The sequence below is a fragment of the Bidens hawaiensis genome, unplaced genomic scaffold (assembly GCF_021521415.1).
Source record: "Bidens hawaiensis isolate Kalapana, Puna unplaced genomic scaffold, B.hawaiensis_p1.1 tig00028023_1, whole genome shotgun sequence".
In the NCBI taxonomy this organism is placed as follows: domain Eukaryota; kingdom Viridiplantae; phylum Streptophyta; class Magnoliopsida; order Asterales; family Asteraceae; genus Bidens; species Bidens hawaiensis.
The window spans coordinates 104,052-118,237 of NW_027494548.1; the positions used below are offsets into that span (position 1 = coordinate 104,052).

The 14,186-nt window shown below is 34.3% G+C and overlaps 1 protein-coding gene across 1 annotated transcript; it reads left to right on the plus strand.

Annotated features, from left to right (window-relative positions):
- Positions 1-4,276: 4,276 nt before the first annotated feature.
- LOC143576191 (protein EARLY FLOWERING 3-like) lies at positions 4,277-14,104 on the plus strand. Its single transcript, XM_077060344.1, has 5 exons — positions 4,277-4,473; positions 6,165-6,778; positions 8,816-8,867; positions 12,035-12,515; positions 13,356-14,104. Exons 1-5 carry the CDS (start codon positions 4,297-4,299, stop codon positions 13,880-13,882), a joined length of 1,851 nt encoding a protein of 616 aa, XP_076916459.1. The 5' UTR covers positions 4,277-4,296; the 3' UTR covers positions 13,883-14,104.
- Positions 14,105-14,186: the final 82 nt, after the last annotated feature.

Genomic DNA, 14,186 nt, shown 5'->3' on the forward strand with positions numbered 1-14,186 from the left:
TGTATATATAGAAAGTAGAAAGATAATATGTGTATGGGTACAAGCATTTAATGCTTACAGTACAAAGGGAATTTTATAATTTAAAACTTTTTTATGCTTGTATTAAGATAGCGTTTACAACAAACCCCAATCCTGAATAATCTTTTTTTAAGATAGATGTCAATTGTTTATATTGATTTTAAAACTTCAAGCTCTGACTCAATTAAAACACAATCAATGATAGGTTTTGAAACTGATACCTTAAGATTCCAAGTAGAGGTGGCAAAAAAACAGGTTAATGGAACCAAAACGAAAATCAAACCGAAACCAAGCCTGTCTGAAATTGATTATTTAGGAACCGGTTGAGACCGTATGTTTGAAACAGTTTGTAATTCTCTTCACAAAAGTTGGCTCCAAACCAAAACCTGTCAGGAAGCAGTAAAAAAATTTATCATAACTTGATAAAAAACCTGTTTCAACCTAAACCAGTCGACTTGACACTTTGTACACCTCTCTAATCCCAAATTTTAAACATCACATTTTCATATTATTGAATCAGAAAACAAATTGCAATAATTGTTTTAGGGGCCTTAGTTTTGGTTGTATGACAGTTTGGTCCCTCGTGACTCATAGCGTATGAAGTGTGGGGACAATGAATATTCTGAAGCTCAACTTGGGAAAGAGTTTTGTTCTTTTGTCTAAAAGTCATGAAAATGATTTTTTAACCATGAGAAAGACATAAAATGATTTTTATCTTTAAAATATGTTGCGTATTTTATGCTTAACAATAATGATTTTCAAGTCTAAAACATGTCTCACGTTTAATGTTTAAAATTGATTTTATGTGTTATATTTTTTTTTTGTCATTATTTACTATTTTAATTAAAAAATTAAATAAAATTTAAAAAACATATTATATTATTTAAGCCTGCCTATCAATAGATGATATAAAAAAAATTTTATTCATGCTTATTTGTGTCTACTCTAGCTCTACTGTAGCTCCATTGACTCAAATTATAGGCCGAATCAAAATAAGTTACTCAGAAAACAGTTGCTAACTTCTACGAAGTGATCTTCAACTCGATTACAAAAAAAGAATAATATTATTGTTTATTTGAACCAAGTTGCAATAACTTTTTAATCATGACTAATAGAGCAATAAGGTGTATGACGATATATGATATCCACCGACTTTTTAACTTTTACATTTTTAATTTATTTTTGTAATAAAGTTATATACAATTTAAATAATGATTAATGTATATAAGAATTATAGCGTGTAATTTTTAATATTGGACCTGGATTATCAATACATTTTTTTCCCAATTATCTCATCGTCATCCTAGTTCTTGTATTTGCTTTGAGGTTGCAGCGATTTACAAGATATTTCAAGGACTGACCTTTCCGCTTCCGCCTTTAACTTTAGTTTTGTCACCGAGCAAAACAGCAAAAAAGTTGTCAACATTCACATCATCCCCGGTGTAATCCTGGTTCACGCAATTGTGACACGTCAGAAAACGAAATTATTAAATTTTGGTTATTGTAAATGGTTAAGGAGAAAATGCAAACCTTTGGTACTCCATGGTACACATCATCTCCATCTGGGCTGTTAATGATGACTCCTTGTCTGGGATTATATGGATTGTAGGCGATGTCGTCGTACATGAATACAACAATGTTTTCATCCTTGAGGCCACCGGATTTCAGGATTTGATATGCATGGCATACATCTGCCTGCAAACATAAATTTAGCATAGTCAAAAACATACCAAATCATGAATTTCTCTTAGCTAGAAAATTAACATAGGCTAGGAATTGTTATGATATGTTTTATGTAATCATAAACTCATAATTTATAAATGTTACTTGATTAAAAAGAATTTACAAAGACAGTAACCTGTTCTAGTTCTTTCAAGTGTTTTTGTTTTAAGTTTTAACCATGGCTGATTGGACCGGACTGGCTACATAAACATCGACTGAGCTTATTTAAACCGGCTACTTGCCCGGTTGAATCGGCTATCCGACCCATGTAGTCGAACCAGATTCCAACCTTTTCTATTTTCTTTCTTCTAAAATCTAATTTACTATTTAGGGGTGGGATCTGCTACAAATAAAATTTACCTACTAAACGTACAAATAACTAGAGTAATTAATTATTATTACCTTACAGTTTTGAGCTAGAGTAATCACACTACAAAAATGAAGTAGAGTAATAACAATTACTCTAGCTTAAAAATTGCAGAGTAATAATAATTAATGTAGTTATTTGCATGCTTACGCTAAATTTGTTTCTACTTGATCCTAACACTATTTGTTTATTTCAATCTGTATATTTTGTTTACACTTTACACTCACAAAGAGTAGTTAATAGTTACATATTTTGTTTAAATCATGGTTGCAAAAATGGCGCCACGGCACCGGGTAATCTCCGAGTACTAGACGATTACTTTCCGACTAGGCAGAGTACTCACAAATCCCATGTCGACATAGTTGACCCCACCTAGCGACTTCTGCAACCATGGTTTTAATTATATATATTTACTTTAAAATTATATATGACATTGTGAAGTTATTAGGCTTAAAAGGCTTTAGGACAGTCATTGTATGTCATGGTAACTTTTTATGGTGCGTAAAAGTAGATGTGATACAAACTAAAACTACTTGATTTTACGTGGAAACTCCTTACGAGTTTTGCATGTCTTCATATATATCTTTCCGAATGATAGGCAGAAAAGCGATTACCCAGTCATACACGAGCCCGTAAGTGTTCTGATTCCCGTGAAGATAGCGTTTCAAGAAACTACAGTGATCCAGATTCGGGACTTGCAGTTGGTTACTACTCTGAAGTCTATGTAAATGTTTATCATAAAAAAAAAAAAAAAAAAAAAAAACTTATGAGTTATTGAAACATTCTAGAGTTCAACATATCAAGACTTCTTAATCATGGAGTAAGAAAGAGAACAGGAAGGAGATGAAGAGTAATTACAAACTTAATCAGACACTAAGGGTAGAGGTCAATTCGGGGTGACTTGGGGAAAGCTCATATCTCATATCTCATATCTTGATATATTACCTGATATCTGCTCTAGCCATTCTCTTAATATACACTTATATTCAAGAGCAATCTAGTCTGATTCTCACGCCGGAGGGTGGTCACAAGGAGGTACCCCCCCTTCTCAGTGACGAGCTCACGGTGTCTGTTTTGCAGGTTATCAAAAGAACCATCTTCGCCGGATCTAACCCCTCGTGGGAAACATCTATTTAACCCTCCAGATTATCCGTAATCTGCCCGGGATCGATTAGTGTTTCTTCAGGTATTTTAATGGTGTTTCTTTACAAAGCATTTTGTAATCACATAGGATTGAATGATGAGTTAATTTATGTGAATTGCCTGCCTTCAAGATTTTATTTTATCTACAAGCCCATGGGCCCCACCTGTGCACTTTCAACATATCTTAATTTCATCAAACCTTTTCCCCTAAAATTATATAATACCTAAAATAATAATAATTCTGGCCAATAATATCAACCCTCCAGAATCAACAATTTCTGTTACAAAGAAAGATTCATCTTTATTCTTTCTTCTTTCTCTATTTCATCATATACGCTTATAATCTAAGCGTTCGAATTCAAATTCGCAATCTTTATTTAAATAAAAAAAAACCCAATTCGCAAATTTGGGGCTTCTTGATTTCACAACCCAGAAGTTGAATTTGCTTCAATTTTGTTATTACCCAAGTGGGTTCCTTCTTGGATGGTGCTGAATCTTCAATTTTAGGATTTCATTCTTGTTCTGTAAGTATTTATAATTCTAATTAGTTTGTGTAATTGAATATCAATTTTTGAAATTGGAATTAAAAACATCAATTAAAGAAATTGACAGGAACTTTGATTTCTTTTTATTATTATTATTATCATTATTATTGTTATTATTCTTATTATTAGGAATTTTGGATTCTAATAATCCGAATTATCACCTGTTGGCCGATAGTAATCCGATAATAACAATCCCGGTGGCATAATCATCATAGATTTTACACTCAATGCACATTTAATTTATATTCACTTTTTGTTGTGTTTCATTTATAATCATTATTGTGAGAGAAATCGAGTGAAAATCAGGTATAAATCTATGATGTTTATGCTATCGGGATTGCAGTTGGCAACAAAAGTGAAAGTTAGGATTATCACCGGTCAAAGTGCAAGTACGGATTGTTATCGGCCAATAGGTCATAGTTAGGATTATTAAAATCCAATTTTCTTCTTATTATTGTTATTGTAATTTGATTTTTTGGTTGAATTTTGAAGGAGGTGAGAATGAAAAGAGGGAAAGATGATGATAAAGCAATGTGGCCAATGTTTCCAAGGCTTCATGTGAATGACACAGACAAAGGAGGTCCAAGGGCACCTCCTAGGAACAAAATGGCTCTTTATGAACAACTTAGTATCCCTTCACAAAGGTTCAATGGTGGGGTGCCCTCGTCTTCAACTCGGGTGAGTTAAATATATATATTTGTGCTATGGTTTGAAGTGATTCATGTTGATTGCTATCATATATGTATTGCCTAATGCGTACCTAAATATTGGTGCTATGTGTGACTTTGCTTATAGGATACTATTAAAAATGGTATATAAAGGAACCTTGAGAGCCCAAATTGATACTTTTAGTTTGTTCGTAAGGATAGTATTGTTTTGAGTATGTGATATAAATTACGCTTCGGAAACGGTATGCAAATTAACCTTAAGGATCCAAATTGATAGTATAAACTTTAAATGCATAATAATTTTAATACTTACTGAATAAAATTATTAGGAGGTTGTATGGATTAAAATACACTTTAGATGAATTTTAATCCAACCGTTTTATTTTTAGCTATTTTTATTTAATTGACTCATTAGAGATTTAAAATAGCCCAAGTCGACCCGTTCATAAGTAAACTAGTTGAGATTGATGCCTCTGGAAATTAAAAAAGTTTGTTATAGCACTTCTATTGGGTTTGAAATTTTTGGATCTGTGGTTAGCTTATGATGTTGGAACTTAACATTTTATCTGACAAGTGTTTTGTGATTTCATCATAGTTTTAGAAGGACAATATTTGAAATTGTGAAGTGTGTACATAGGCTAAAAGGTTCTTAGGATTTTAATAATTGTCGATTAAATCGATATTCTATATACCTAATACATAAGTAATTCGTTGTGCCACGTGTCAGAGTTTTGTGAACCCAGGATTCTTTTTCCCGCTTCTCTTATTTCACCCCTTAGTATGTATAACATTGGTTTCAAAATGCGCGTGTCTTGCGCGCATATTGTGATGATGTGATGCTTAGGGCACATCACAGCACTTGATGCGATGCGTTTCCTTGATGCGCCAATATTGCGCTGTTTTTGCATTATGCGGCTGTTCGCATACCGCGCTACGCTGCACGCATTTTGTCTTCTAGGGTCTTTTTAAATTTTATTGAGGGGCCTGGATTTTTAGTGGATAAATGGGCCGGATCTGTGTATTTAGGGTTTTTATTTTATATTATTATTTACGATGGTTTTTACTTTGTAATGGATAAATGGGCTGGATCTACTGCATGAATAAGTTTATCAATTTATAGTACTGTTTTTTGTTGTTTTATATTGTATAAGTTACACTTTAGAGTCTATCGTACTAATGGTAGTTGTTTATCAGTGTAAGGAGTACAATTTTGATGTTGAATTTAGCTTGATGGGACAACAAGAATGTGCATATTTTAGGCATGTTTCAGTATTTTAGTATTTTTAAAAAAATGAGCGTATCGAATACGTGATGCGCTTTACGCATCCCGCATTCCGCATCGGTTTTTTGGTCAAAACGGATTGAAGCGCATCGCACAATTTAAAACCAAGATAGTAACTTATGTGTGATATCTAACTTCAAATACATTTAATTATTAGTTAGTAACATATACATAATTTCAATTTAGAATATTATTTATAATTCCAAGATCTTCATTACTAACTATTTAATCTTTCTTTTATTCAACCCGTGCAACACAAGGGTTTCTAACCCAGTAGCTTAGTACACGTATTGGGATATAGAACAAGTTGATAACTTCCGCTATGTCAAATTAACACTCACATTATGGCTACAAGTGGTGGGAAAACTTTAAATACTTTGAATGATGACCAACAAGTTTATTGTTTTCATGTTATTTAGATGACCATGAATGAAAGGGGCACACGTTCTTCATTTCAACAATCTTCTTCAAATCACCCAATCAGGAAGCCAGAAACTCGCCAATCCGATTTCAACCACCACCGCGTGCAACAAGAACATAAAAGGAGACAAGAAGAAGATGACTTTACGGTCCCAATCTTTGACCAACAATCTGGAACAAGTCAGAATCATCAAAATAGAGAAAATAATCACAATGCTAAACAAAAGAATAATAAGTTTCAAAAAGAGAACCCTCAAGGTTTTGCTGCATCTATCTCAAATCAACCGCCCCGACAAAATATTAAAGCTTCATTTAAGGAGACAAATGGCTCAAATAATAGGAACGTAAGGGATCGTCGAGTTGACTTGCAGGCAGATAACACTTTGTGGGGTGATAGTGTGTTAAACGAGGCGTCTAAAGCAAGTGGTTATGAGAATAATTCAGTCCCGTTAAGGGAAGTTCAAAAAGAAGGTTTGAGAAGCCCTAATGATGGTGATGCGGTTTCAGAGAATTCGATGGTTGATTCGATTTGCGGAGTTGATATTTCTCCTGATGACGTTGTCGGGATTATTGGTCAAAAACATTTTTGGAAGGCAAGAAGAGCTATTGTCAAGTAAGTTCTTTTGTTCATTAAATTTTCGGGTTTGATGTCATGGCATTGTTTTTGACCAGTTACCAGGTCATTTGATCTTAAATCGAACTATTTAAATATTGGTTAGTTTGCATAGCTTTTGAAGTTCTAAAAAAGTTACTAACTTGGTAAATATTATGACTGAATTTGAATTTAAAACTGTGTTAGGGATGATGTTTTGGGTCAGTTTTGAACCTTTTCACTTCTTTGTCTACATTATTTTTAAGATTTGTGTGTTTCAAACTAAAAAAAGCATTGATGCTCAATTTAATTTGCAATCTATTTTATTTATTTTTTGTTCTCATTTTATATGGGCAAATATGCAACTTTAATTTGAAAACATTACAGAAAGTGTTTGTGAATAGATTAAAAAACCCTAAGGGTGCGCTCGTTTCACAGAATTCGTGGGAATTCAAAGGAATTGGAATTAAAATCCCATGGCATGGCATGCTCGTTTCGTTGGAATTGGAATCTTAATTTCATTTTGGCGTGTTCGGTTGTCAAAGAATTGGAATTCAATTTGTTCAAATTCCTTTAAATAAACGAATTCCAAATCCTTCCAAAATGTGAAGGAATTCAACTAAATTCATAGGAATCTTTGATAGATCGACGTCTCGGGTGTCTTCGCGTTCGGTTCGACGCCCGGGTCGGTTCGCGTTCGGGTCGACGCCCGGGATCGATCGCGTTTGGTCGCCCCTGGTCGGTTCGTCTCATTTCTCGAGTTTTTTTTAAACAAGGACAACGAATAAAACATTTAGTTATTTTACTTTTTTTGTTTTTGATTTACATTTTGAGTTATTAATTTATTATTATTATTTTTGAATATTTTTTTGAGGGGTTTTTTTATCTTAATAGAAAGCCCCTAAAAAATAAAAAAATCATAACGTAAAATATAAATAAAAACATAAAATTTAAAAAAACTAAAATGTTTCCTCCTTTATCCTCGTTAAGGAAAAAAAAACCCAAAACCTGTTCCGACCCAAACCAAAACAACCCTTTTTTTAATTGACATGTTCTGACCCAAACCTGCTTCAACTCATGACCCGTTCGACCCAGCCCAACCCATTTGCCACCCCTACCTGAAGGTGGTGGCGTTGGCTGGAGCTGCGGTGATATTGGTGGTGATAGATTACAATTCATTTGTCAAACGAACACGTCAAGAATGGAATTGAATTTCAGTTCCTTCCAATTCCAATTCCTATTGGAATGCTCAGATTCCAAATCCAATTCTTTCCAATTCCAATCCATTCTGTGAAACGAGCGCCCTAAGTTCCTATCTATGAAGCATGGGGACGCCCCCAAGGGTTGAGTACCGGTCCCGGGGACGGGAATGCGACCGAAAAGCCACTGAAACGTTTCCCTAACGATTCTGGTAAATGGGGACGGATCCAACACAGCATCGGTGACGTTTCTATATAATATTCCGGCTACTTTACTAGCGGTTACAACGATGATATAGTTAAAGCAGGGATAGGGGAAGAAGATGCATTGCACGGTCTTCTAGGTCTTTAAATCATTTGTATTTTATTTAAAAATATAAAATATTAATAATAATATAATATTGTTGTGTACTAATTCATTTGCATTTACATTTGACTAGGTCAACAAAAAATTTATGTTTACTTTAACCCTCCATCATGGGGTATCGACAACATGTATAGACTTCTAAATTAAAGTCAGTCACTCAGTCGGTCAGTCCTTTTATGTTACTTGAATATTTTACTTATTATGCTGTTATATATTTGTTAGTTTATTTAACTAAGCTGATTTTTTTTAATATACTATTGCTTATAACTTAGTAAACTATATCATGATAAGTAAATTCTAATTTGGACTTTGTTTAATATATTTTTTATCTTTTTTATATTTCTTTTGCCGTACCTTTACCGTACCCGTATCTTGGATTTTGAGTTTTGTCATTACCCGTACCCGTATCGTCCCCGTTCCCGTGCTACATAGGTTCCTATAATATGCTGACTGTGTTTGAGCGCGTCTCATTTTGTGTCCTTTTGTTTGCAGCCAACAGAGAGTGTTTGCTGTTCAAGTGTTCGAGCTCCACAGATTGATAAAGGTAAGTCGAGTCAACTGCCTATATGGTTTTTAACCAATATCCCTGAATTATCACTCTTTTTCTCATCGATTCTTTCAGTCAAAAGTGTTGGGCCATCTTACTGTTTTGCTTAGAATTGGCGGCTCAACTGGTTGGGCAACGAGTCAAAATAGGAAATTTTGGTACGGTTGGTTGACCCGGAAAACATTTTGTGCTTTTTAAAGCATTTAGCATGTCAAATCTAGTTACGAAAACTACTATCTACTAGTAATTTAATTTTTAACTACTCATACAACTACTTTTACTTATAGTTAATACTAGCTTTAGAACCCGTGCAACACATGGAATGTAACAATCCATAAAATTCTTAAATTCTCATATACATCTTATAGATGGAAAATGTATTACATATAATAATGAAAATAATAACAAATTTACATTTATAATTCATGAATCTCTAAATACCTCTTTGTATACATCATTTGATTTATGCCTATTTAGCTTCAATCCAATAGCACCTGGCAAGATTACTAAAAATGTAAAAAAGAGAAACCGTCAATGTTTGAATCATATAAATGGTGTAGCCCAAAAATGTTGGTGGTCAAAATGTGTAACAATCACTTAATCATTGGTTAACAAAAAAAAATATAGATCCAAATTACTTTTAGGACCATCCGTTCTTCTGGTTTAAAAATTTCAAGCCTAAATGACAGAACTGCAAACAAACCGAACAGAACCCATTGTGACAACTAAAATGAACATTTTTGAAGAACCAAAATTTTGGTTTGAGCCTACAATCGAACCAAACCGACGGTTGCACACCCCTAGTGGTAGCCACAAAGAGATTGATTTTAAAAACATATAGAATCATCGTATCAAATATTGTTTTAGAATGTAACGCCTTTGACCTAAAAGTCAAAGTATCATGATAAAGTGGAAAAACTTATATATTTTTCACCTTTTCAGCACTTGTGAAATACAGGCTAGCATCAAAAGCCTGCAGTACAAAATAAGTAATTGGTTACTCATGATTTGTGAGAACCGCAAGGGCGTTGTCAACACAGTCAATCCAGCCCGGACCATTTTGACCTTGGGGTCACACTAAAGAGTAATATTATTAGTACATGAGATAACTAAATGAAATGAGTGTAGCGTGAGGTCTTTAAGAAGCTTGGGGTACTATCTTGAGATTTATATGACCTCCGGTGCCACTTTCTATCTGACCAATCCAAATATGTTTGCCAACCAGGAAAGAAGACTACTAATATTTAATTATGATGTATAACATCTATAATTAAATTTAATGTTTTTAAGGATTGTATGAAAACAATATACCTTGTCAATGTAGGACCATACCAAATTCTCATGTCTTGCACAATGCTATCTGATCGACCATCTACAAACATTATATAAGTAAAAAATAAGATTTGAATTTTGATTACATAAATGCTACCAAAAATAGCAAAATGAATGATGTAAACTAGCCAACAGCTATTTTTGTAAGACCAGGAAGGAATCAGTGTTAAGTTTACAAATGTCAGTTTATCATAAATAAATCAGTATAGAGTTGTGTCCGCGCGCTACAGCAGGTTTTGGGCTTGAGTTACCATAAAGTAAATTTGCTTGTTTTTATCCAAACAGCATTATATTAAGTAGACTAAATAAGACATTTGATAGCTTTTAATGGCCCGCACCAAGTGTAGCAGCAGATACATTAAGTTTTGCTAATAGTTACAAAAGTTGCCGACTTGAGTTCCTAACTAGATGCAGGTATGTTCTTGATATGAATTTTGATATTGACATAGTTACCAGTAATTTAGGTAATATTCCTAAAAAGCTACTGTCTTTTCATCGAGTCGGGTCAATCGCAACACTTTCATATGCTTTACAGAAATTTAAAATAGAAGATACATTTAGAACACCTTTGACACCTACATTTGACTCGTTAAGAGATGAAACATAAACAAAATCTCGTTTAGCAATAGCAACAGATTATTCGAGTCTCAAAGGACTTGGTTTGACTCGTTAAGAGATATAAACGTGATTTGAATCTACCTGTTCCTAAGCGAGTTAGGTAAGATATGACAAAGAATAAACTGAACTTTATTTTAGGTTAGAAACACATGTTGGTTGGGTGAGAAATAAATGGTTAAGCAGATATTTTTATTCCCTTTTTCATGCTACTTAGGGTAAGAAAAAAAATAAAATTTAACTTATTCCTTTATGATTTAATACAATATCTAATTTACCAAGAGCATTAAAAAAACCTCAATTTGGCTTGTATATGTTTGACCCGTAACCCAACTGGCCCGTTCAAGAAACTTAACAGGTCCACATCGCTTTCTTGTATGTTATATTTATAAATTTGAAAAACTGGACAAACAAAGCTGGTCCATACCCAACTCACTTGGGCATGTACTGTATAATTACCCAGTTTGGCTCGACCTATTTAGGTACTTGAGAACATCTATATTTGTCCAATCCACATACATGAGAAGAAATATTCAAGCTCTGGTATTTGAACAATGTTAGCATGAATTGATGACACATGTAAAGCAAAATCTCTGTAAACACAGATTATAAAACTAAACCTAATTTTATTATAATTTTCTCGATAAAAATAAAATGAAAAGAACAAAAATTTGGACATGGAATTACTAACCAGACTTTTTAGAGAAACTGTAGCCCATTGAACCGATGTGCGTGTGCGGTTTTGGAGTTAGATGATTCCTTGGATACTCTTTCTTATAAGTGCCTCTTAACTTTTTCATGAGTTTGGCCATGCGGTATGTGATTTGAAACAAGAGAAATGGTTTTAGAGACTTCATAACTTATATCCATATATCTACATATATATGAAAAAAAGGAAACGGGTCAAACAGGTTGAAAACCGGTAAAAGTTTTTCAACACAGCCACAACAATAAGGAATACTCACAATATGATCATTACACCCTTCTCATGCTTCTTACACTTCAGATTCTTATTATCTTATCCAAGTATATTTGATGACATGAATTTTTTCAGGTAAATATGTTATTATTCAAGTTTTCAGGGGTATATATGAAATTATCTACTCGCTTTTAAGTAAAATGATTTAAAAGGTTTTGTGCATTAAATCAAAATTTTAAAACGCTTTGATGGACACTAAATGTAACACGAATGATTAAAACTTAATTATGTAAAACAGGTTCAGAGATTAATTGCCGGATCGCCTCATCTTTTGGTTGAAGAAAACGCGTATATAACAAAACCACCAAAAGTTTCACCAATCAAGAAAATTCCTATCGAGTATATTATGAAGTCCACTATTGATACACCTAAGAACATAAACAACCTTGAGAAACCGAACGATGACATGGAATTCTCAGCCGAGAATGCGGTTGGCAAGGTGTCTCTATCTTCTGTGCAAAATGGCAGTCAGACAACGAACTGCAGACCGTTTGGGGGGCACCCGCTGCCACCATCTGATCAAAATATGGGCTCTTGGAATTTTAGCCTGCCACCTGGACCTGGACCTGGACCTGGACCTGGACCTGGACCTGGACCCCAATGGTTGATTCCTGTTATGTCTCCATCTGAGGGACTTGTTTACAAACCGTACCCTGCTCCAGGGTTCATGAATCCAGTTTATGGTGGATGTGGTCCTCTTGGTTCCATGCCTGGGCCTGGTAAAGTCTTCTTTGACTTTTGGTCTTTTCGTCAATTTTATTTTAATGCTTGCGATTTTTATAGAAACTTTTACTGGGGGGGTTGCATGGGTCAGTTTTGGACTTTTACGGGACCGAAAACCGGAATTTCGGTTATTTAGTTTTCAAAGACGTTCGGTTTCCATTTTTTACTTTGGTTTTACCATCTGGGCTTGAAATTTTTGGGCTGAACCAAAAAGTTTGGCCTAAATATTTTTGTTACTTAATGATTAATTGATTATTATACAATTTTTAAGCTTTTGAGTTTTGGTTTTTTTCTGTTTGAGTTCAGTTCGGCTTTTGGGTTTTACCATTTGGAATTAACATCTTTGGGCCCAAAAAAAAAAGAAATTTTGGCCCAAAATAAATAATTTGGCCGAAATCTTGTTATTTAATGATTACTTGATTATTATACATTTGGGCTAAAATATTTGGGTTACATTATTTATTAAGTCTTTATAAATTACCCAACATCCAAATTGAAATCCATAAATTCGGTTCAGTTTTTTCGGTTTTAATTACATGCAAAACTGCAGCCAAACCGAAAATTCGGTTTTTACGAAAAATAAACCAAACCATTTGTTTTTGTTTAGGCCCAGTTATTTCAGTCAGGGATTGGTTTTCCCAATTTCAGGCACACCCCTAATTTTTACACCAGTTTTGAAATATTAAAGTCACTGAACTTTGCTTAAATGAACATGTGAAATTGTAAAAAACATCGTTTACAAACACAAGTTTAAATAAGTTTTAAGGACTTCAGTATACAGTATGTTGGTTTTGTGATTTTCACAAGCTAAATTTGCAATTTTGAATACTAAGCAGGGTATAATATCCCAAGCTATGGTGCATCACCATCACATCATCATCACCGTCATTATTATGAAGGGTCCTTAGGGGTTAACCCGTTCACCCCACTCCCGGCTAGTCACGGTTACTTCCCTTCTTACGGTATGCAAATGGCTAACACATTGGTCTCAAGCTCCACCACAGTCGAGCCAATCAAGCCCTTCAACCAAGGCTCAATCGACGTTCAAACCGAGAAAAACGGACACACAGTCATTCCAAACACGGTCAAGAATAATATTTCTTCTAAAGATACTGAGGTCCAAGCCAGTACAGCAAGCAGTCGGAGCGATAAGACAAAAGACCAAAACGCCCTTCCTCTTTTTCCAACCACTCCTCTGGCTTCCAGGGGCAGTCCTGCCCCTGAAGCTTCTCGGTTGGTTGAAACAACGGGCCCGCCTCGTGTTATTAGAGTTGTACCTCATAATGCACGGTCGGCAACTGCATCTGTTGCACGGATTTTCCAGTCCATACAAGAGGAAAGAAAGCATCATGATTCTGGTTAGATTGCGCTTGTGTTGGAAGACCCTTTGGTGTTGTACTTTGTGCTTCTGTGATTGTAACTTCCGTCTTAATGCCGTGATTGTTGAATACAACAGGATGTATGTATATGTATATAAATGTATGTCTGTAAGCAAAGAGTATGACATAAAGTGGTAGGCATTGTTTTATATGTATGTAAGCATGCTTGCTTCAAGTTTTCATTGTAGGCATTGTTTTGAAGTTGTACACATGATGCAGTGCTTGGTTTATATTTAGGTTCAAATTATACACCTTTTTTTATTCCAGGTCTGTCATTATATAAGGTGG